The sequence below is a fragment of the Crinia signifera genome, chromosome 6 (genome assembly GCF_055691185.1).
Source record: "Crinia signifera chromosome 6, ASM5569118v1, whole genome shotgun sequence".
NCBI lineage: Eukaryota > Metazoa > Chordata > Amphibia > Anura > Myobatrachidae > Crinia > Crinia signifera.
In genome coordinates, this window is record NC_139222.1 from 291,603,753 (window position 1) to 291,627,230 (window position 23,478).

Sequence of the window (23,478 nt, forward strand, 5' to 3'; positions counted from 1 at the left end):
ACACAGAGACGGGAGCGGTGTCTGTATAGTGACGGTGTAACATCACACAGAGACGGGAGCGGTGGCTGTATAGTGACGGTGAAACATCACACAGAGACGGGAGCGGTGTCTGTATAGTGACGGTGTAACATCACACAGAGACGGGAGTGGTGTCTGTATAGTGACGGTGTAACATCACACAGAGACGGGAGCGGTGTCTGTATAGTGACGGTGTAACATCACACACAGACGGGAGCGATGTCTGTATAGTGACGGTGTAACATCACACAGATACGGGAGCGGTGGCTGTATAGTGACGGTGTAACATCACACAGAGAAGGGAGCTGTAGCTGTATAGTGACGGTGTAACATCACACAGAGACGGGAGCGGTGTCTGTATAGTGACGGTGTAACATCACACAGAGATGGGAGCGGTGGCTGTATAGTGACGGTGTAACATCACACAGAGACGGGAGCGGTGGCTGTATAGTGACGGTGTAACATCACAGAGACGGGAGCGGTGGCTGTATAGTGACGGTGTAACATCACACAGAGACGGGAGCGGTGGCTGTATAGTGACGGTGTAACATCACACAGAGACGGGAGCGGTGGCTGTATAGTGACGGTGTAACATCACACAGAGACGGGAGCGGTGTCTGTATAGTGACGGTGTAACATCACACAGAGACGGGAGCGGTGTCTGTATAGTGACGGTGTAACATCATACAGAGACGGGAGCGGTGTCTGTATAGTGACGGTGTAACATCACACAGAGACGGGAGCGGTGTCTGTATAGTGACGGTGTAACATCACACCGAGACGGGAGCGGTGTCTGTATAGTGACGGTGTAACATCACACCGAGACGGGAGCGGTGGCTGTATAGTGACGGTGTAACATAACACAGAGACGGGAGCGGTGTCTGTATAGTGACGGTGTAACATCACACAGAGACGGGAGCGGTGGCTGTATAGTGACGGTGTAACATCACACAGAGACGGGAGCGGTGTCTGTATAGTGACGGTGTAACATCACACAGAGACGGAAGCGGTGTCTGTATAGTGACGGTGTAACATCACACAGAGACGGGAGCTGTAGCTGTATAGTGATGGTGTAACATCACACAGAGACGGGAGCTGTAGCTGTATAGTGACGGTGTAACATTACACAGAGACGGGAGCGGTGGCGGTATAGTGACGGTGTAAAATCACACAGAGACGGGAGCGGTGGCTGTATAGTGACGGTGTAACATCACACAGAGATGGGAGCTGTAGCTGTATAGTGACGGTGTAACATCACACAGAGACGGCTGCTGTAGCTGTATAGTGACGGTGTAAAATCACACAGAGACGGGAGCTGTAGCTGTATAGTGACGGTGTAACATTACACAGAGACGGGAGTGGTGTCTGTATAGTGACGGTGTAACATCACACAGAGACGGGAGCGGTGGCTGTATAGTGACGGTGTAACATCACACAGAGACGGGAGCGGTGTCTGTATAGTGACGGTGTAACATTACACAGAGACGGGAGCGGTGTCTGTATAGTGACGGTGTAACATCACACAGAGCCGGGAGCGGTGGCTGTATAGTGACGGTGTAACATCACACAGAGACGGGAGCGGTGGCTGTATAGTGACGGTGTAACATCACACAGAGACGGGAGCGGTGGCTGTAGAGTGACGGTGTAACATCACACAGAGACGGGAGCGGTGTCTGTATAGTGACGGTGTAACATCACACAGATACAGGAGCGGTGTCTGTATAGTGACGGTGTAACATCACACAGAGACGGGAGCGGTGGCTGTATAGTGACGGTGTAACATCACACAGAGAAGGGAGCGGTGGCTGTATAGTGACGGTGTAACATCACACAGAGACGGGAGCGGTGTCTGTATAGTGACGGTGTAACATCACACAGAGACGGGAGCGGTGTCTGTATAGTGACGGTGTAACATCACACACAGACGGGAGCGGTGTCTGTATAGTGACGGTGTAACATCACACACAGACGGGAGCGGTGTCTGTATAGTGACGGTGTAACATCACACAGATACGGGAGCGGTGGCTGTATAGTGAGGGTGTAACATCACACAGATACGGGAGCGGTGTCTGTATAGTGACGGTGTAACATCACACAGAGACGGGAGCGGTGGCTGTATAGTGACGGTGTAACATCACACAGATACGGGAGCGGTGGCTGTATAGTGAGGGTGTAACATCACACAGATACAGGAGCGGTGTCTGTATAGTGACGGTGTAACATCACACAGATACGGGAGCGGTGGCTGTATAGTGAGGGTGTAACATCACACAGATACGGGAGCGGTGTCTGTATAGTGACGGTGTAACATCACACAGAGACGGGAGCGGTGGCTGTATAGTGACGGTGTAACATCACACAGAGACGGGAGCGGTGTCTGTATAGTGACGGTGTAACATCACACAGAGACGGAAGCGGTGTCTGTATAGTGACGGTGTAACATCACACAGAGACGGGAGCGGTGGCTGTATAGTGAGGGTGTAACAATACACAGAGACGGGAGCGGTGGCTTTATAGTGACGGTGTAACATCACACAGAGACGGGAGCGGTGTCTGTATAGTGACGGTGTAACATCACACAGAGACGGGAGCGGTGTCTGTATAGTGACGGTGTAACATCACCCAGAGACGGGAGCGGTGGCTGTATAGTGAGGGTGTAACATCACACAGATACGGGAGCGGTGTCTGTAAAGTGACGGTGTAACATCACACAGAGACGGGAGCGGTGGCTGTATAGTGACGGTGTAACATCATACAGAGACGGGAGCGGTGGCTGTATAGTGACGGTGTAACATCACACAGAGATGGGAGCGGTGTCTGTATAGTGACGGTGTAACATCACACAGAGACGGGAGCGGTGGCTGTATAATGAGGGTGTAACATCACACAGATACGGGAGCGGTGTCTGTATAGTAACGGTGTAACATCACACAGAGACGGGAGCGGTGGCTGTATAGTGACGGTGTAACATCACACAGATACGGGAGCGGTGTCTGTATAGTGACGGTGTAACATCACACAGAGACGGGAGCGGTGTCTGTATAGTGACGGTGTAACATCACACACAGACGGGAGCGGTGTCTGTATAGTGACGGAGTAACATCACACAGATACGGAAGCGGTGGCTGTATAGTGAGGGTGTAACATCACACAGAGACGGGAGCGGTGGCTGTATAGTGACGGTGTAACATCACACACAGACGGGAGCGGTGGCTGTATAGTGACGGTGTAACATCATACAGAGACGGGAGCGGTGTCTGTATAGTGACGGTGTAACATCATACAGAGACGGGAGCAGTGTCTGTATAGTGACGGTGTAACATCATACAGAGACGGGAGCGGTGGCTGTATAGTGACGGTGTAACATCACACACAGACGGGAGCGGTGGCTGTATAGTGACGGTGTAACATCACACAGAGAAGGGAGCGGTGTCTGTATAGTGACGGTGTAACATCATACAGAGACGGGAGCGGTGTCTGTATAGTGAGGGTGTAACATCACACAGAGACGGGAGCAGTGGCTGTATAGTGACGGTGTAACATCACACAGAGACGGGAGTGGTGGCTGTATAGTGACGGTGTAACATCACACAGAGACGGGAGCTGTATAGTGACGGTGTAACATCATACAGAGACGGGAGCGGTGGCTGTATAGTGACGGTGTAAAATCACACAGAGACAGGAGTGATGGCTGTATAGTGACGGTGTAACATCACATAGAGACGGGAGTGGTGGCTGTATAGTGACGGTGTAACATCATACAGAGACGGGAGCGGTGTCTGTATAGTGACTGTGTAACATCACACAGAGACGGGAGCGGTGGCTGTATAGTGACGGTGTAACATCACACAGAGACGTGAGCGGTGGCTGTATAGTGACGGTGTAACATCACACAGAGACGGGAGCGGTGGCTGTATAGTGACGGTGTAACATCACACAAAGACGGGAGTGGTGTCTGTATAGTGACGGTGTAACATCACACAGAGACGGGAGCGGTGGCTGTATAGTGAGGGTGTAACATTACACAGAGACGGGAGCGGTGGCTGTATAGTGACGGTGTAACATCACACAGAGACGGGAGCGGTGTCTGTATAGTGACGGTGTAACATCACACAGAGACGGGAGCGGTGGCTGTATAGTGACGGTGTAACATCACACAGAGACGGGAGCGGTGGCTGTATAGTGAGGGTGTAACATCACACAGAGACGGGAGTGGTGTCTGTATAGTGACGGTGTAACATCACACAGAGACGGGAGCGGTGGCTGTATAGTGACGGTGTAACATCACACCGAGACGGGAGCGGTGTCTGTATAGTGACGGTGTAACATCACACAGATACGGAAGCGGTGGCTGTATAGTGAGGGTGTAACATTACACAGAGACGGGAGCGGTGGCTGTATAGTGACGGTGTAACATCACACAGAGAAGGGAGCGGTGGCTGTATAGTGACGGTGTAACATTACACCGAGACGGGAGCGGTGGCTGTATAGTGAGGGTGTAACATCACACAGATACGGGAGCGGTAACTGTATAGTGACGGTGTAACATCACACAGAGACGGGAGTATACAGTATATACACCACACACATTTATATGGGAATTCCTGTCTAGTACATATCGTTATAAAGTCTGTTTTCTTTCACTTCTGATTTAATGTTTTTTTCTCTTATGAAGGTTTCTGTGCACCCCGATACTGGCGACACGATCCCCTTAATGTTCCGACCACCTGGTAAGCATGATACAAGTTTATACAGAGGCTCAGTGTGCCATGGCTGGGTGGGGTAGGGGGGACATGAAGTTATTTTTCTTTAGCAATATAAAGGAGTTTACCCACTTGCTAAGAGGGGTGGGGTGACTATGTACAATATGAAGCATATACACACACTTGGACACATTTGCTTTAACCTTCTACGAAAAAAAATTGATGCATGTAACTAATAACTAAACCTGCTTTGATCCAGTTTTTGAAACGTTTCTCAAAACGGGTCAGAGCTAGTTCAACCCCTTTCACATGGCATGTTGTAAACGGTATATCACTGGTTAATCACTGTTTTTGTACCTTTCACATTCACCCATCCCCTGGTACCTGGCCAGTACGGCGATCCAGGCAGCGGGGTCTCCCCCCGCCCCCCCTCTGGTATTTGCCAGCGTGCCCCCCCCCCTCCCCTTCTCTCCTGGTACTTGCCAGCGCCCCCCATCCCCTGGTACCTGGCCAGCGTGGAAATCCAGTCCAGGCAGCGGGTTCTCCCCCCCCTCCCCTGGTACTTGCCAGTGCCCCCCCCCCTCCCTTGGTATTTGCCAGCACTCCCTCCTCCCCTGGTACATGCCAACGCCCCCCCCCCCCCCCCACAGTACAGTACTTGCCAGCGTCCGCCCCCCTCCCTCCCCTGGTACTTGCCAGTGCCCCCCCTCCCTTGGTATTTGCCAGCGCTCCCTCCTCCCCTAGTACATGCCAACGCTCCCTCACCCCCCCCCACAGTACAGTACTTGCCAGCCTCCGCCCCCCCCTCCCCTGGTACTTGCAAGTGCCCTCACCTGGTATTTGCCCCAGCGCATCATCCCCCTGGTGCTTGCCAGCGCTTCCCCCCCTCCTCTGGTGCTTGCCTGTGCTCCCCCCCTCCCCTGGTGCTTGCCCGTGCTTCCCCCCCTCCCCTGGTGCTTGCCAGCGCTTCCCCCCCTCCCCTGGTACTTGCCAGCGCTCCCCCCTCCCCTGGTGCTTGCCTGTGCTCCCCCCCTCCCCTGGTCTCACCCCTGCCTCAATTTCTCTGATCCTCCACGGCCCCTTCTGTCTCACCCCTGCCTCAATCTCTCTGATCCTCCACGGCCCCTTCTGTCTCACCCCTGCCTCAATCTCTCTGATCCTCCACGGCCCCTTCTGTCTCACCCCTGCCTCAATCTCTCTGATCCTCCACGGCCCCTTCTGTCTCACCCCTGCCTCAATCTCTCTGATCCTCCACGGCCCCTTCTGTCTCACCCCTGCCTCAATCTCTCTGATCCTCCACGGCCCCTTCTGTCTCACCCCTGCCTCAATCTCTCTGATCCTCCACGGCCCCTTCTGTCTCACCCCTGCCTCAATCTCTCTGATCCTCCATGGCCCCTTCTGCCTCAATCTCTCTGATCCTCCACGGCCCCTTCTGTCTCACCCCTGCCTCAATCTCTCTGATCCTCCACGGTCCCTTCTGTCTCACCCCTGCCTCAATCTCTCTGATCCTCCATGGCCCCTTCTGTCTCACCCCTGCCTCAATCTATCTGATCCTCCAAGGCCCCTTCTGTCTCACCCCTGCCTCAATCTCTCTGATCCTCCAAGGCCCCTTCTGTCTCACCCCTGCCTCAATCTCTCTGATCCTCCACGGCCCCTTCTGTCTCACCCCTGCCTCAATCTCTCTGATCCTCCATGACCCCTTCTGTCTCACCCCTGCCCCAATCTCTCTGATCCTCAATGTCCCCTTCTCTATGAAGTCTGCCCCATGCCCCCTCTCTCTGATCCTCCATGCCCCTTACTCTCTGAGCCCTGCCCCCAGAGGTGAGGGTGTCTGCACTGGGGGCAGCCATTATATGCTCCTTCTTGCCATCAATACTCCCACCCTGCTCCACACCACTACTAGCTTGAGGGGGTGGGGGACCCCCAAAAAATTTGGTGCGGATTCTCCTTACTCTATGACATTAATAGCAAATCCTGCCCTTTACCACATAACTGACCCTAAGAATCGCATAGAAACACAACCTCATTATTTATTATTTTTCATCCTCTAGGGTGCCGTGATTCAAAAAAGATTGGGAACCCCTGCAGTAGGGGATTAGCAGAGGATTAAGTCCCACAGCCCTGGCACTTATATCATATTAAAGGGCTAGATGAGGATGGCTCTATCTGTATATCTGTTTTACCATCATTGTGATACGTATGTCTGATCCCCAACATTGTGATATATATGTCTGATTCCCCCCCATTGTTATACGCTTGTCTGTTTCCCACCATTGTGATATGTACGTCTGATTCCCACCATTGTGATACGTACGTCTGATTCACACCATTGTGATACGTACGTCTGTTTCCCACCATTGTGATACGTGCGTCTGATTCCCGCCATTGTGATACGTACGTCTGATTCCCGCCATTGTGATACGTACGTCTGTTTCCCACCATTGTGATACGTGCGTCTGATTCCCGCCATTGTGATACGTACGTCTGATTCCCGCCATTGTGATACGTGCGTCTGATTCCCGCCATTGTGATACGTACGTCTGATTCCCGCCATTGTGATACGTACGTCTGATTCCCACCATTGTGATACGTACGTCTGATTCCCGCCATTGAGATACTTACGTCTGTTTCCCGCCATTGTGATACGTATGTCTGTTTCCCGCCATTGTGATACGTATGTCTGTTTCCCGCCATTGTGATACTTATGTCTGTTTCCCGCCGTTGTGATTTGTATGTCTGTTTCCCGCTGTTGTGATTTGTATGTCTGTTTCCCGCTGTTGTGATTTGTATGTCTGTTTCCTTGCCATTGTGATACATACGTCTGTTCCTCCGCTATTGTGATATATATTGCTGTGTCCCTGCATTGGTGATATGATTCTATATGAATAGTCAGTTATCCACCATGGTGATACGTACGTCCGTTTCTCCGCCATGGTGATACGTACGTCCGTTTTCCCACGCTATGGTGATACGTATGGCCATTTCCTCACCATGGTGATACGTACGTCCGTTTCTCCGCCATGGTGATACGTATGGCCATTTCCTCACCATGGTGATACGAACAGTCAGTTATCAGCCATTGTAATACATCACTAGAAGATGTAACTTTGAGGTTCTCTGCCTCCTCATGTCGTTTTAACTTAAACTTTTTGTCATTTCAGCTTTACTAATAATGTGGGCTCCAACGGTGAGTGGCAGGTCTCTGTTTTCTCTACACTAGTAGTGACAAATGACGGCCCCTAACCTCATCTCTCATTAGCATACTGGAGCCATTGGCAGTAGGTGACAGACTGTCATCAGTGAATGTGCATGACCCTGTATAATTGTGTCCCATAGTACGTCTCAGTAATGCACAAGGCCTATAGGACACTGATGTGTCTCAGCTGTGGAGGTATAAGTAGTGTATGCGTTGTGTCCCGCAGGTTGTGGCCACGCTATTGCCGCAGAGGACAGTGATGTCAGCGTTTTTTTGTCAGGTAATTCTAAATTCATACTTTCCATCTTCAACACCTGTAATTCCGTGTCACCTCCTTAATGTACATCCATGTAATTGGCATGTTGTATTGCAGCTTCCATTCCATTTGTACATGGCGGAGTTTACACTATTTCAAAGAAACCAGTCCGTGCAGGTAGGTGTCCGCTCCTGGGGTACTTGGTGGGGGCAGACATTGAACCACAGTGACCAGTTCGTCTCTCTTGTAGGTGGAGAAGTCATCAATCCAGCAAACTCTCTACCTATCGGCATCCGTTCTCTATCTCACGTCAGTGGGGGTAAGTAATATATATATACATATATATACACATATACACTATTCCCGTACACTCTGTACCTATCGGCATCCGTCCTCTATCTCACGTCAGTGGGGGTAAGTAATATATATACATATATATATATATATATATATATATATACACACACATATATACACTATTCCCGTACACTCTCTACCTATCGGCATCCGTCCTCTATCTCACGTCAGTGGGGGTAAGTAATATATATACATATATATATATATATATATATATATATATATATACACACACATATATACACTATTCCCGTACACTCTCTACCTATCGGCATCCGTCCTCTATCTCACGTCAGTGGGGGTAAGTAATATATATATACATATATATACACATATACACTATTCCCGTACACTCTGTACCTATCGGCATCCGTCCTCTATCTCACGTCAGTGGGGGTAAGTAATATATATATATATACACTGTTCCCGTACACTCTGTACCTGTCTGTATCCCTCCTCTATCTCACCTGTATTGGGGTTATACATACTGTGGCAGAGACAGAATCTCCCCACATGAGAGTAATGCGGAGGATCCAGACCAGGTTTTGCAGTAGTAGCAGAATCCCAGTTGTGTAATCAGCAGCACCTGGGGTTTCCTGATATAAGGGTTTCCAGGGCAGAGTCACCTTGCTCTTTATGGTGAATTAGCGGCCCATGCGATAGGCCGGGGTGCGGGCTATGGTATGGACCACTGAAGCACTGAAACAAGTCTGTTATGCTGGGATTACCTGTATGCTGCTGCCTGTCATTACGCTTGCCTTTGGAATTATTCTACTATGCTGTGACCTGCATTGAAATATAAAGAACAAAGTCTTCATCTGAGTCCCCATGTTTGTGATCCTTGCCACATTTGGTGGAGCATGCGAGAAAGGACACTATATCCAGCATACAACCGTGGTTATACTTTGTGCTTGGCAGACTGCAAAGCAGGCGGGTGTCAGCTTGGTCTGTTTCATAAGTCTGGCAGGGCAATATGGAGGAATTACTGGCAGCTGGGCAGCAGGGTCAGGTCAAGATGATACATGAGGGGCAACAAGCCCAGGTCCAAATGATACATGCAGGGCAACAGGATCTGGCTGTTAAACAACAACCCCAGATTCAGAAGTTGCATGAGGACTTAAAGGCGATGAGACAAAGTGAGCCAGCGTGAGAGCGGCTACTGAGGCTGACCCCAGCGGATGACATAGAGGCATTCCTCTGCACGTTTGAGCGCACGGTCACGTGGTTGGGTTGGCCTGTGGAGGAATGGTCTGACAGGCTGGCTCCCTGTTTAACGGGAGGCACAGCGAGTGGATGTGGGTATGACTGTGGCTGAGGCACGCTCCTGTCCTGGCCTTAAGGCGATACTGGACCAACACGCTTTGTATCTCTTATTATTGATAAGAATTGGGTATTTTGAGGAATATATCCTACAGACCGTTCTAAAAGTCTCTCACCTGGTATCAAAACTCTTTTGGTTAAATTGGCAGCTGCTACAAAAAAACCTAAGTATTTGTGTATTATCACAGCGCCCAACTTAACTACGTACGTCAGCGTCTGGATCGCATGCGATGGTACCTGTTCAGTTTCACTGCACCCCTCCCCACGGATCGCATCGCACGCAAATTGCATGTGACTTTATCACGCAATGCGATTTAGTACACTATCCACGTCACCCTGAAATGTGGCGAAGGGACGCGGTACGTGTCCTCCCGACCTTTTCATACCCCACTATCCACGTCGGCGTGGAGTTGATATTATAAAGTGTGGCGAGCCACCGAGCCCGAAGCATAGCGTGGGGCCGTGGAAAACGAGCCCGAAGCGTGGCAAGCGCAGTGGAATACAGGTCAAGTAATCCTTGGCCCATCGTGGGGCATGCTGCGCTCGCCACGCTATGGGCGCTTTATAGAATCAACTCGCTGACGTGGATAGTGTGGGTATGAACGGGTCAGGAAGACGTTCATACCCACGCTTCGGGGTGACGTGTGCTAAATTGCATTGCATCGCATCGCACGTGATAAAATAGATTTGCGTGTGATGCGATCCGCGGGCAGGGGTGCAGTAAAACCTGCTTAATGGGCGCCGTGATAATACACAAGTACCAAAAGCTATTTTAGCTGAGTGGATCTCCCCTAATTCATTGTCTCTCTCTCTTAATGCAGTGGTTCTCAACCTCGGTACTCAGGACCACACCCAGTGCACATTTTCCAGGTCACCTGGCAGATGCACAGGTGCACTCATTACTCACTGGCACATTTTCAAAGATCCACAGGTGGAGCTAATTACTTCACTTGTGATTCTGTGAGGAGACCTGGAAAACATGCACTGTGAGGACCGAGGTTAAGAACCACTGCACTAATGTATCCCCGGGTTTCCTTTCTATTTTTCATGTATTGGACAGAGGTACCTAGAAGAAAAAAGGGCTGGGAAATTGTTCGGCCTTTGGCTTCCCACTGTTTGAACATTGTCTGCCCCCATTATATTATCCCTTGGTATAATTTGGAGGTACTTCCTTCAGGCGCTCCCTTCTGACCATTACAGTCTGAAATCCTGTTTTGGCTGAATGTTGTTTATGTGCCATTGCTGTTATTTAATATGTCCATTATTTCAGATCTGTTGTTTTGACGTATATTGGCAACTGTTATTTGCTATATGTTGTGTTGTTCGCAGTAATGTACACATTTTGTCTTTTGTGTATACTGTTATCTTTATATGCCCATCAATAAAAAATTATATAAAAAAAAAAAAAAAGAGGCTATACTGGACCCCAGAGGATCCCAGTGACGGGGCCCAGCAACGCCCAGGAATTCCATGACTAGCGGCTGGAGGGCTCTGAGCCTCCCAGGATTCCACTGGCCAAACTAGCCCAGCTGCTAGGGGCCTGGTTGTAGCCGGATAAAAACTCGGCAGTGAGGATTGTGAGATAGTCGAATTGGACCAGGTTATGCGGGTGCCCTTCAGGCAGACCCCCAGACATTTGAGGAGTTGGCGGTGGTGATTGAGTGGCACCTGACACTGGGAAAGCTGAATAAAGCCAGGTCAGAATACATGCGAATACCGATGCCCAGTACTCGGGTCCCAGTGGTTAAACCAATGGCTCCGACTCCCGTGGTGTGCTTTGGTCAAACCTGGTCATGAGCGGCAGGACTGCCCAAAACAAGGAGAGCCGATGTATTGCAGTGCGGGGAAAATGGCTCGGCTGTTGGTCAGCATGGCAGCGGCGGGGGTATCCCAAGCAGAGTCCTCCCTGTTCCATGTGCTGGTACAGTTGGAAGGCCGAGAGATCTGGGCCCTGGTAGATACCAGCAGTGTGCTCACCATTGTCGCTGCCAACGTGGTTCCTCCCGGAGCTGAGAAGGTCCAGCCTCCTGTCAGGGTCCTGTGCATCTATGGCGATGTGGAGGAGTGCCCATGTGTCTAAATACCTCTGACCATACAGGGCCGGCCATTAAAGGTGGTAGCTACAGTGACCTCCAGATTACCTTACCCGACTCATCCTGAGCCGTGACTTCCATTGCTGCAGGAGCTGGTTACCTGGCATAACACCAACAAACTGACAGCCACTGAAGCAACTCTGAGAACAGAGACTACCTAAATTTGGCATCCAGAAGAGATATTGCCAGTCCTGAACCACCCCAAGAGTCTGAGCCCCAATGGAACCCAGTTGGTGAGAAGATATCACTGCAGGTCTTTGGGAGAGATCAACGCGATGAGAGCAGTTTGATACACGCCTTTGATAAAGTGGTTAATGGCAGGGTGATTGGTGATTGGTGCTTTACCATCAGAGGATGTGCAATATTGTGTATTGAAAAATGATTTGCTGTGTTGTGTTACTACTGTACAAGGGAAAAGGGTAGATCAGGTCTTAGCCACCCGGACACTGTAGAGGTTGGTATTAAAAGCCGCACATACACATTTGTGGGGTGACCATCTGGGGGAGGAGAAAACACTCCAACACTGTTAAGTTTTTTTTAGCCTGGCATCTATGCCTCCGATAAAAGGTATTTTCAGGAGTGCCCAGTGTGCCAGAGAACAGCCCCATGGCCAGAGTTTAGGGCTCCACTGGTACCCTCCCTATCACTTCCGTGCCTTTTAGTGGATTGGTATGGAAAAGTCATACATATTGGTGGTATTTGATTATGCCACCATGTACCCAGTGGCTATCGCCCTGCGTAATATAAAACCAGTGCCAGAGAGCTACTTGCCATGTATACCGGCTTAGGAATACCGAAAGAGGTCTCAATGGACCAAGGTACACCTTTTGTTTCTAAACTCATGAAGGATTTGTGCCGGTTGCTGAAAGTAGACAGGATTACCACCTCAGTGTCCCACCCGCACACAGATGGCCTGGTAGACAGGATTACCACCTCAGTGTACCACCCGCAAACAGACGGCCTGGTAGACAGGATTACCACCTCAGTGTCCCACCCGCAAACAGATGGCCTGGTAGACAGGATTACCACCTCAGTGTCCCACCTGCAAACAGACTGCCTGGTAGACAGGATTACCACCTCAGTGTCCCACCCGCAAACAGACTGCCTGGTAGACAGGATTACCACCTCAGTGTACCACCCGCAAACAGACGGCCTGGTAGACAGGATTACCACCTCAGTGTTCCTCCCGCACACAGACGGCCTGGTAGACAGGATTACCACCTCAGTGTCCCACCCGCACACAGATGGCCTGGTAGACAAGATTACCACCTCAGTGTCCCACCCGCAAACAGATGGCCTGGTAGACATGATTACCACCTCAGTGTACCACCCGCAAACAGATGGCCTGGTAGACAGGATTACCACCTCAGTGTACCTCCCGCACACAGACGGCCTGGTAGACAGGATTACCACCTCAGTGTACCACCCGCAAACAGACGGCCTGGTAGACAGGATTTCCACCTCAGTGTACCACCCGCAAACAGACGGCCTGGTAGACAGGATTACCACCTCAGTGTACCACCCGCAAACAGACGGCCTGGTTGACAGGATTACCACCTCAGTGTACCACCCGCAAACAGACGGCCTGGTAGACAGGATTACCACATTGTACCACCCGCAAACAGACGGCCTGGTAGACAGGATTACCACCTCAGTGTACCACCCGCAAACAGACGGCCTGGTTGACAGGATTACCACCTCAGTGTACCACCCGCAAACAGACGGCCTGGTAGACAGGATTACCACATTGTACCACCCGCAAACAGACGGCCTGGTAGACAGGATTACCACCTCAGTGTACCACCCGCAAACAGACGGCCTGGTAGACAGGATTACCACCTCAGTGTACCACCTGCAAATAGATGACCTGGTAGACAGGATTACCACCTCATTGTACCACCCGCAAACAGACTGCCTGGTAGACAGGATTACCGCCTCAGTGTACCACCCGCAAACAGACTGCCTGGTAGACAGGATTACCGCCTCAGTGTACCACCCGCACACAGATGGCCTGGTAGACAGTATTACCGCCTCAGTGTACCACCCGCAAACAGATGACCTGGTAGACAGGATTACCACCTCAGTGTACCACCCGCACACAGACGGCCTGGTAGACAGGATTACCGCCTCAGTGTACCTCCCGCACACAGACGTCCTGGTAGACAGGATTACCACCTCAGTGTACCACCCGCAAACAGTCTGGTAGACAGGATTACTGCCTCAGTGTACCACCCGCAAACAGATGGCATGGTAGACAGGATTACCACCTCAGTGTACCACCTGCAAACAGATGGCCTGGTAGACAGGATTACCGCCTCAGTGTACCACCCGCAAACAGACGGCCTGGTAGACAGGATTACCGCCTCAGTGTACCACCCGCAAACAGACTGCCTGGTAGACAGGATTACCACCTCAGTGTACCACACGCACACAGACGTCCTGGTAGACAGGATTACCACCTCAGTGTACCACCCACAAACAGTCTGGTAGACAGGATTACTGCCTCAGTGTACCACCCGCAAACAGATGGCATGGTAGACAGGATTACCACCTCAGTGTACCACCTGCAAACAGATGGCCTGGTAGACAGGATTACCGCCTCACTGTACCACCCGCAAACAGACGGCCTGGTAGACAGGATTACCGCCTCAGTGTACCACCCGCAAACAGACTGCCTGGTAGACAGGATTACCGCCTCAGTGTACCACCCGCACACAGACGGCCTGGTAGACAGGATTACCGCCTCAGTGTACCACCCGCAAGCAGACGGCCTGGTAGACAGGATTACCACCTCAGTGTACCTCCCGCACACAGACGGCCTGGTAGACAGGATTACCGCCTCAGTGTACCACCCGCAAACAGATGACCTGGTAGACAGTATTACCGCCTCAGTGTACCACCTGCAAACAGATGGCCTGGTAGACAGGATTACCACCTCAGTGTACCACCCGCACACAGACGGCCTGGTAGACAGGATTACCGCCTCATTGTACCACCCGCAAGCAGACGGCCTGGTAGACAGTATTACCGCCTCAGTGTACCACCCGCAAACAGATGACCTGGTAGACAGGATTACCACCTCAGTGTACCACCCGCACACAGACGGCCTGGTAGACAGGATTACTGCCTCATTGTACCACCCGCAAGCAGAGGGCCTGGTAGACAGGATTACCGCCTCAGTGTACCTCCCGCACACAGACGTCCTGGTAGACAGGATTACCACCTCATTGTACCACCCGCAAACAGTCTGGTAGACAGGATTACTGCCTCAGTGTACCACCCGCAAACAGATGGCATGGTAGACAGGATTACCACCTCAGTGTACCACCTGCAAACAGATGGCCTGGTAGACAGGATTACCGCCTCAGTGTACCACCCGCAAACAGACGGCCTGGTAGACAGGATTACCGCCTCAGTGTACCACCCGCAAACAGACGGCCTGGTAGACAGGATTACCGCCTCAGTGTACCTCCCGCACACAGACGGCCTGGTAGACAGGATTACCGCCTCAGTGTACCACCCGCAAACAGATGACCTGGTAGACAGTATTACCACCTCAGTGTACCACCCGCAAACAGATGGCCTGGTAGACAGGATTACCGCCTCAGTGTACCACCCGCAAACAGATGGCCTGGTAGACAGGATTACCACTTCAGTGTACCACCCGCACACAGACGGCCTGGTAGACAGGATTACCGCCTCAGTGTACCACCCGCAAACAGATGACCTGGTAGACAGTATTACCGCCTCAGTGTACCACCCGCAAACAGATGGCCTGGTAGACAGGATTACCGCCTCAGTGTACCACCCGCAAACAGATGGCCTGGTAGACAGGATTACCGCCTCAGTGTACCACCCGCAAACAGATGGCCTGGTAGACAGGATTACCACCTCAGTGTACCACCCGCAAACAGAGGGCCTGGTAGACAGGATTACCACCTCAGTGTACCACCCGCAAACAGATGGCCTGGTAGAAAGATTTAATAAAACCCTTAAGCAAATAATAAAGAGGGCAGTGTCTAAAAAAACTGAGATTGGGATCTGCTCCTACCTTACTTGATGTTTGCGGTCAGAGCCATAACCCAATACTCTACATGGTTTATTTCCTTTGAGCTCCTATATAGGAGACAGCCCAGAGGAATTCTCGACCTATTAACAGAAGGGTGGGAAGAACAACCATGCCAGGACCCTAACATCGTACAGTTTGTGGCCCAGTTATACGGCCGTCTAAGGCACATTGCGCCACTCCTGAACGAACACATGGAAAGGGCTCAACAACGTCAGAAGCAAAGGTATGACTTTACCACAGTCAACCGTCCTTTAACCCGGGAGACAAGGTGCTAGTGCTGGTACCCACCACAGAAAGCAAGATGTATGAGATCATAGAGGCAGTGGGACCGGTCAATTACAGGGTCCGACAAGAGGGTAGAAGGAGGAAGGTACAAATCTACCATGTAAATCTAATAAAACCATGGAAGGAACCTGCCAGTCAGCCCTCTTTGGTAAAAGGTTCCAGAATGGCAGGTGCCCATTGAAGTCAAGCTTACTCCTGAACAGAAACGGGAGGTGGTGAGGTTGGTGACGCGCTACCAAGATGTGTCTTCTGCCATCCAGGGAAAGACACAGATCATCCAACATGATGTTGTGACTCCACCCGGGGTGGTCATTAAACAAAGGCCCTATCGCATATCCGAAGCAAAGCGGGCAGCGGTAACGCAGGAGGTGGAAGAGATGTTACGCCCGGGGGTTATAGAGGAATCCACCAATGAGTGGAACAATCCAATTGTCCTAGTACCGAAGCCTTCAGGTGCTTTAAGGTTCTGCAATGACTTCTGTAAACTAAATCAAGTGTCCCGTTTAATTCTTACCCCATGCCCCCAATTGATGAGTTGGTAGAAAATGTAGCCAATAGTCAGTATCTCACTACACTTGGGGGTGATTCTAATCCCCTTGGTCCCCGGGGAATTTACAACGTGGACCGATGTGTTACTTCTGCACATGTGCAGGTTCCCGGGGTGAATGGCTTGGGTGACTTGCATAGTCCTGCGATGAGGCTGCCTTATAGTGGAGACACGGTCCCTATGTCCCCTCATTCTCAGCACTGAGCGGTGTATTTAGGTGTAAGGGGCAGGGAGGAGCGGTCTCATAGGTAACGCTCAGTGATACTGTGCGATGAGGCTGCCTTATAGTGGAGACACGGTCCCTATGTCCCTCATTCTTAGCACTGAGCGGTGTATTTAGGTGTAAGGGGCAGGGAGGAGCGGTCTCATAGGTAACGCTCAGTGATCCTGTGCGATGAGGCTGCCTTATAGTGGAGACACGTTCCCTATGTCCCCTCATTCTCAGCACTGAGCTGTGTATTTAGGTGTAAGGGGCAGGGAGGAGCGGTCTCATAGGTAACACTCAGTGATACTGTGCGATGAGGCTGCCTTATAGCGGAGACACGGTCCCTATGTCCCCTCATTCTCAGCACTGAGCGGTGTATTTAGGTGTAAGGGGCAGGGAGGAGCGGTCTCATAGGTAACACTCAGTGATACTGTGCGATGAGGCTGCCTTATAGCGGAGACACGGTCCCTATGTCCCCTCATTCTCAGCACTGAGCGGTGTATTTAGGTGTAAGGGGCAGGGAGGAGCGGTCTCATAGGTAACGCTCAGTGATACTGTGCGATGAGGCTGCCTTATAGCGGAGACACGGTCCCTATGTCCCCTCGTTCTCAGCACTGAGCGGTGTATTTAGGTGTAAGGGGCAGGGAGGAGCGGTCTCATAGGTAACACTCAGTGATACTGTGCGATTAGGCTGTCTTATAGCGGAGACACGGTCCCTATGTCCCCTCATTCTCAGCACTGAGCGGTGTATTTAGGTGTAAGGGGCAGGGAGGAGCGGTCTCATAGGTAACGCTCAGTAATACTGTGCGATGAGGCTGCCTTATAGTGGAGACACGGTCCCTATGTCCCCTCATTCTCAGCACTGAGCGGTGTATTTAGGTGTAAGGGGCAGGGAGGAGCGGTCTCATAGGTAACGCTCAGTGATACTGTGCGATGAGGCTGCCTTATAGTGGAGACACGGTCCCTATGTCCCTCATTCTTAGCACTGAGCGGTGTATTTAGGTGTAAGGGGCAGGGAGGAGCGGTCTCATAGGTAACGCTCAGTGATACAGTGCGATGAGGCTGCCTTATAGCGGAGACACTGTCCCTATGTCCCCTCATTCTCAACACTGAGCTGTGTATTTAGGTGTAAGGGGCAGGGAGGAGCGGTCTCATAGGTAACGCTCAGTGATACTGTGCGATGAGGCTGCCTTATAGTGGAGACACGGTCCCTATGTCCCCTCATTCTCAGCACTGAGCTGTGTATTTAGGTGTAAGGGGCAGGGAGGAGCGGTCTCATAGGTAACGCTCAGTGATACTGTGCGATGAGGCTGCCTTATAGTGGAGACACGGTCCCTATGTCCCCTCATTCTCAGCACTGAGCAGTGTATTTAGGTGTAAGGGGCAGGGAGGAGCGGTCTCATAGGTAACGCTCGGTGATACTGTGCGATGCGGCTGCCTTATAGCGGAGACACGGTCCCTATGTCCCCTCATTCTCAGCACTGAGCGGTGTATTTAGGTGTAAGGGGCAGGGTGGAGCGGTCTCATAGGTAACGCTCAGTGATACTGTGCGATGAGGCTGCCTTATAGCGGAGACACGGTCCCTATCTCCCCTCATTCTCAGCACTGAGCGGTGTATTTAGGTGTAAGGGGCAGGGAGGAGCGGTCTCATAGGTAACGCTCGGTGATACTGTGCGATGAGGCTGCCTTATAGTGGAGACACGGTCCCTATGTCCCCTCATTCTCAGCACTGAGCTGTGTATTTAGGTGTAAGGGGCAGGGAGGAGCGGTCTCATAGGTAACGCTCAGTGATACTGTGCGATGAGGCTGCCTTATAGTGGAGACACGGTCCCTATGTCCCCTCATTCTCAGCACTGAGCAGTGTATTTAGGTGTAAGGGGCAGGGAGGAGCGGTCTCATAGGTAACGCTCGGTGATACTGTGCGATGAGGCTGCCTTATAGTGGAGACACGGTCCCTATGTCCCCTCATTCTCAGCACTGAGCTGTGTATTTAGGTGTAAGGGGCAGGGAGGAGCGGTCTCATAGGTAACGCTCAGTGATACAGTGCGATGAGGCTGCCTTATAGCGGAGACACTGTCCCTATGTCCCCTCATTCTCAACACTGAGCTGTGTATTTAGGTGTAAGGGGCAGGGAGGAGCGGTCTCATAGGTAACACTCAGTGATACTGTGCGATGAGGCTGCCTTATAGCGGAGACACGGTCCCTATGTCCCCTCATTCTCAGCACTGAGCGGTGTATTTAGGTGTAAGGGGCAGGGAGGAGCGGTCTCATAGGTAACGCTCAGTGATACTGTGCGATGAGGCTGCCTTATAGTGGAGACACGGTCCCTATGTCCCCTCATTCTCAGCACTGAGCGGTGTATTTAGGTGTAAGGGGCAGGGAGGAGCGGTCTCATAGGTAACGCTCGGTGATACTGTGCGATGAGGCTGCCTTATAGTGGAGACACGGTCCCTATGTCCCCTCATTCTCAGCACTGAGCTGTGTATTTAGGTGTAAGGGGCAGGGAGGAGCGGTCTCATAGGTAACGCTCAGTGATACTGTGCGATGAGGCTGCCTTATAGTGGAGACACGGTCCCTATGTCCCCTCATTCTCAGCACTGAGCAGTGTATTTAGGTGTAAGGGGCAGGGAGGAGCGGTCTCATAGGTAACGCTCGGTGATACTGTGCGATGAGGCTGCCTTATAGTGGAGACACGGTCCCTATGTCCCCTCATTCTCAGCACTGAGCTGTGTATTTAGGTGTAAGGGGCAGGGAGGAGCGGTCTCATAGGTAACCCTCAGTGATACAGTGCGATGAGGCTGCCTTATAGCGGAGACACTGTCCCTATGTCCCCTCATTCTCAACACTGAGCTGTGTATTTAGGTGTAAGGGGCAGGGAGGAGCGGTCTCATAGGTAACACTCAGTGATACTGTGCGATGAGGCTGCCTTATAGTGGAGACACGGTCCCTATGTCCCCTCATTCTCAGCACTGAGCGGTGTATTTAGGTGTAAGGGGCAGGGAGGAGCGGTCTCATAGGAAACGCTCAGTGATCCTGTGCGATGAGGCTGCCTTATAGTGGAGACACGGTCCCTATGTCCCCTCATTCTCAGCACTGAGCAGTGTATTTAGGTGTAAGGGGCAGAGAGGAGCGGTCTCATAGGTAACACTTAGTGATCCTGTGCTATGAGGCTGCCTTATAGTGGAGACACGGTCCCTATGTCCCCTCATTCTCAGCACTGAGCGGTGTATTTAGGTGTAAGGGGCAGGGAGGAGCAGTGATCGCGAAAACCCCCAAAAATGATGGGTCCCTGGGACCCCTCACTTAAAAAAACTGGGGTCCTACTTGACCTTTTCTGGGTCCAAATGAAATAAAGCCTCCTCTCCCCTTCCCCAGCATGGCACATACAGAAGCCTCCTCCTCTCTTCCATATGGCATATACCCTGAGCCAAGGGCCAGCCTGAGTCTAATTTTTTTTTTGGGGTAAGCAAACATAGATTGGCACCCCAAAACTGTGGCTATTGTGGGTTGGAGGGGGGGGGTAATCAATTGGCAATTTGCCCACTCACATAAAGCAAGATACACATATACTAGAAAAAGGCATAATGTCCTCACTGTCACACCTCCCTGGTTCTGGCCCCCAATGCTGGTTTCAGTTCCTCGTGCTCCGTCCTCACACCAGCCACAGCTCTGTTCCCCTGCTGAGCAGCTGCTTCTGGTGTTGGCTCCAGCCGTCGGTTGTTGAGGCACAGTGCAGGAGCCAGCTTACGCGGCTTCCGTGCACTGCTGCCTATGACTCTGCGGTGACAGGGACCCTTTCATTTTCGCGCCCAGCAGATTTATGAAGCGGCCGTAAGTCACGCTGTTTCTTCTCCATGGTCGCATCACAACTGAGGGGGAAACAGATCCCTCCGCCCTTGTCACACATATCAACACAGCGTGCACGCTGAAAAGGCCGGATCCCATAAAAAATGAGTCCCTGGTGCTCCAAAGTGGGTAAAATACTCGCTATAGCGAGTATTTGTGAACCCTGAGGAGCGGTCCCATAGGTAACGCTCAGTGATACAGTGCGATGAGGCTGCCTTATAGCGGAGACACGGTCCCTATGTCCCCTCATTCTCAGCACTGAGCGGTGTATTTAGGTGTAAGGGGCAGAGAGGAGCGGTCTCATAGGTAACGCTCAGTGATCCTGTGCGATGAGGCTGCCTTATAGCGGAGACACGGTCCCAATGTCCCCTCATTCTCAGCACTGAGCGGTGTATTTAGGTGTAAGGGGCAGGGAGGAGCGGTCTCATAGGTAACGCTCGGTGATACTGTGCGATGAGGCTGCCTTATAGTGGAGACACGGTCCCTATGTTCCCTCATTCTCAGCACTGAGCAGTGTATTTAGGTGTAAGGGGCAGGGAGGAGCGGTCTCATAGGTAACGCTCAGTGATACTGTGCGATGAGGCTGCCTTATAGTGGAGACACGGTCCCTATGTTCCCTCATTCTCAGCACTGAGCGGTGTATTTAGGTGTAAGGGGCAGAGAGGAGCGGTCTCATAGGTAACGCTCAGTGATCCTGTGCGATGAGGCTGCCTTATAGTGGAGACACGGTCCCAATGTCCCCTCATTCTCAGCACTGAGCGGTGTATTTAGGTGTAAGGGGCAGGGAGGAGCGGTCTCATAGGTAACGCTCAGTGATCCTGTGCGATGAGGCTGCCTTATAGTGGAGACACGGTCCCTATGTTCCCTCATTCTCAGCACTGAGCAGTGTATTTAGGTGTAAGGGGCAGGGAGGAGCGGTCTCATAGGTAACGCTCAGTGATACTGTGCGATGAGGCTGCCTTATAGCGGAGACACGGTCCCTATGTCCCCTCATTCTCAGCACTGAGCGGTGTATTTAGGTGTAAGGGGCAGGGAGGAGCGGTCTCATAGTGATCCTGTGCATTGTCTTTTCTCTCCGGCAGGTCACGCCTATGTACATAGTGAGGAAGTTCAATGTCACCAGCCCCCAAGTGCAAACCTTCTTTAGCAGAATACTGCCGCCCCCCCTCTTTGGTATGTATGGTACTAACTACAAATGTTCTGCTATTAACAAAGACCACTGCCTGCGTGTTATCCTCCGGTGCCCGTCACACGTGATCCTCCGGTGCCCGTCACACGTGATCCTCCGGTGCCCGTCACACGTGATCCTCCCGCTCACGTCACACGCTATCCTCCCGCGCACGTTACACCCTATCCTCCCACTCAAGTTACACATTATGCTCCGGTGCCTGCGTGTTATCCTCCGGTGCCCGTCACACGTGATCCTCCGGTGCCCGTCACACGTGATCCTCCGGTGCCCGTCACACGTGATCCTCCGGTGCCCGTCACACGTTATCCTCTGGTACCCGTCACACGTGATCCTCCTGTGCCCGTCACACGTTATCATCCGGTGCCTGCGTGTTATCCTCCGGTGCCTGTTATCCTCCGGTGCCCGTCACACATTATCCTCCAGTGCCAGTCACACATTATCATCCAGTGCCAGTCACACATTATCCTCCGGTGCCCATCACACATTATCCTCCCGCACACGTTACACACTATCCTCCCGCGCATGTTACACACTATCCTCCCACACAAGTTACACATTATCCTCCGGTGCCTGCCTGTTATCCTCCGGTGCCCGTCACACATTATCCTCCAGTGCCAGTCACACATTATCATCCAGTGCCAGTCACACATTATCCTCCGGTGCCCATCACACATTATCCTCCAGTGCCAGTCACACATTATCCTCCGGTGCCTGCGTGTTATCCTCCGGTGCCTGTTATCCTCCGGTGCCCATCACACATTATCCTCCAGTGCCAGTCACACATTATCATCCAGTGCCAGTCACACATTATCATCCAGTGCCAGTCACACATTATCCTCCGGTGCCCATCACACATTATCCTCCAGTGCCAGTCACACATTATCATCCAGTGCCAGTCACACATTATCCTCCGGTGCCCGTCACACATTATCATCCAGTGCCAGTCACACATTATCCTCCGGTGCCCGTCACACATTATCATCCAGTGCCAGTCACACATTATCCTCCGGTGCCCGTCACGCGTTATCCTCCGGTGCCCGTCACGCGTTATCCTCCGGTGCCCGTCACGCGTTATCCTCCGGTGCCCGTCACGCGTTATCCTCCCGCACACGTTACACATTATCCTCCGGTGCCTGTTACACGTTATCCTCCCACACACGATACACACTATCCTCCCGCGCACGTTACACATTATCCTCCCACACACGTTACACACTACCCTCACACACGTTACACATTATCCTCCTACACACGTTACACATTACCCTCACACGCACGTTACACATTACCCTCACACGCACGTTACACATTATCCTCCTACGCACGTTACACACTATCCTCCCACACACGTTACACACTATCCTCCCACGCACGTTACACATTATCCTCCCGCG

At 51.8% G+C, this 23,478-nt stretch overlaps 1 protein-coding gene across 1 annotated transcript in view; it reads left to right on the plus strand.

The window, feature by feature from the left end:
• Positions 1–23,478, plus strand: part of SFXN4 (sideroflexin 4) — a 48,301-nt gene that overhangs the window by 13,582 nt on the left and 11,241 nt on the right. The window contains exons 5-10 of the mRNA XM_083149930.1: positions 4,694–4,748; positions 7,883–7,908; positions 8,144–8,197; positions 8,291–8,350; positions 8,424–8,492; positions 21,978–22,068. Coding sequence (XP_083006056.1) covers positions 4,694–4,748; positions 7,883–7,908; positions 8,144–8,197; positions 8,291–8,350; positions 8,424–8,492; positions 21,978–22,068 — 355 coding nt within the window. The remainder of the gene's footprint in view (positions 1–4,693; positions 4,749–7,882; positions 7,909–8,143; positions 8,198–8,290; positions 8,351–8,423; positions 8,493–21,977; positions 22,069–23,478) is intronic.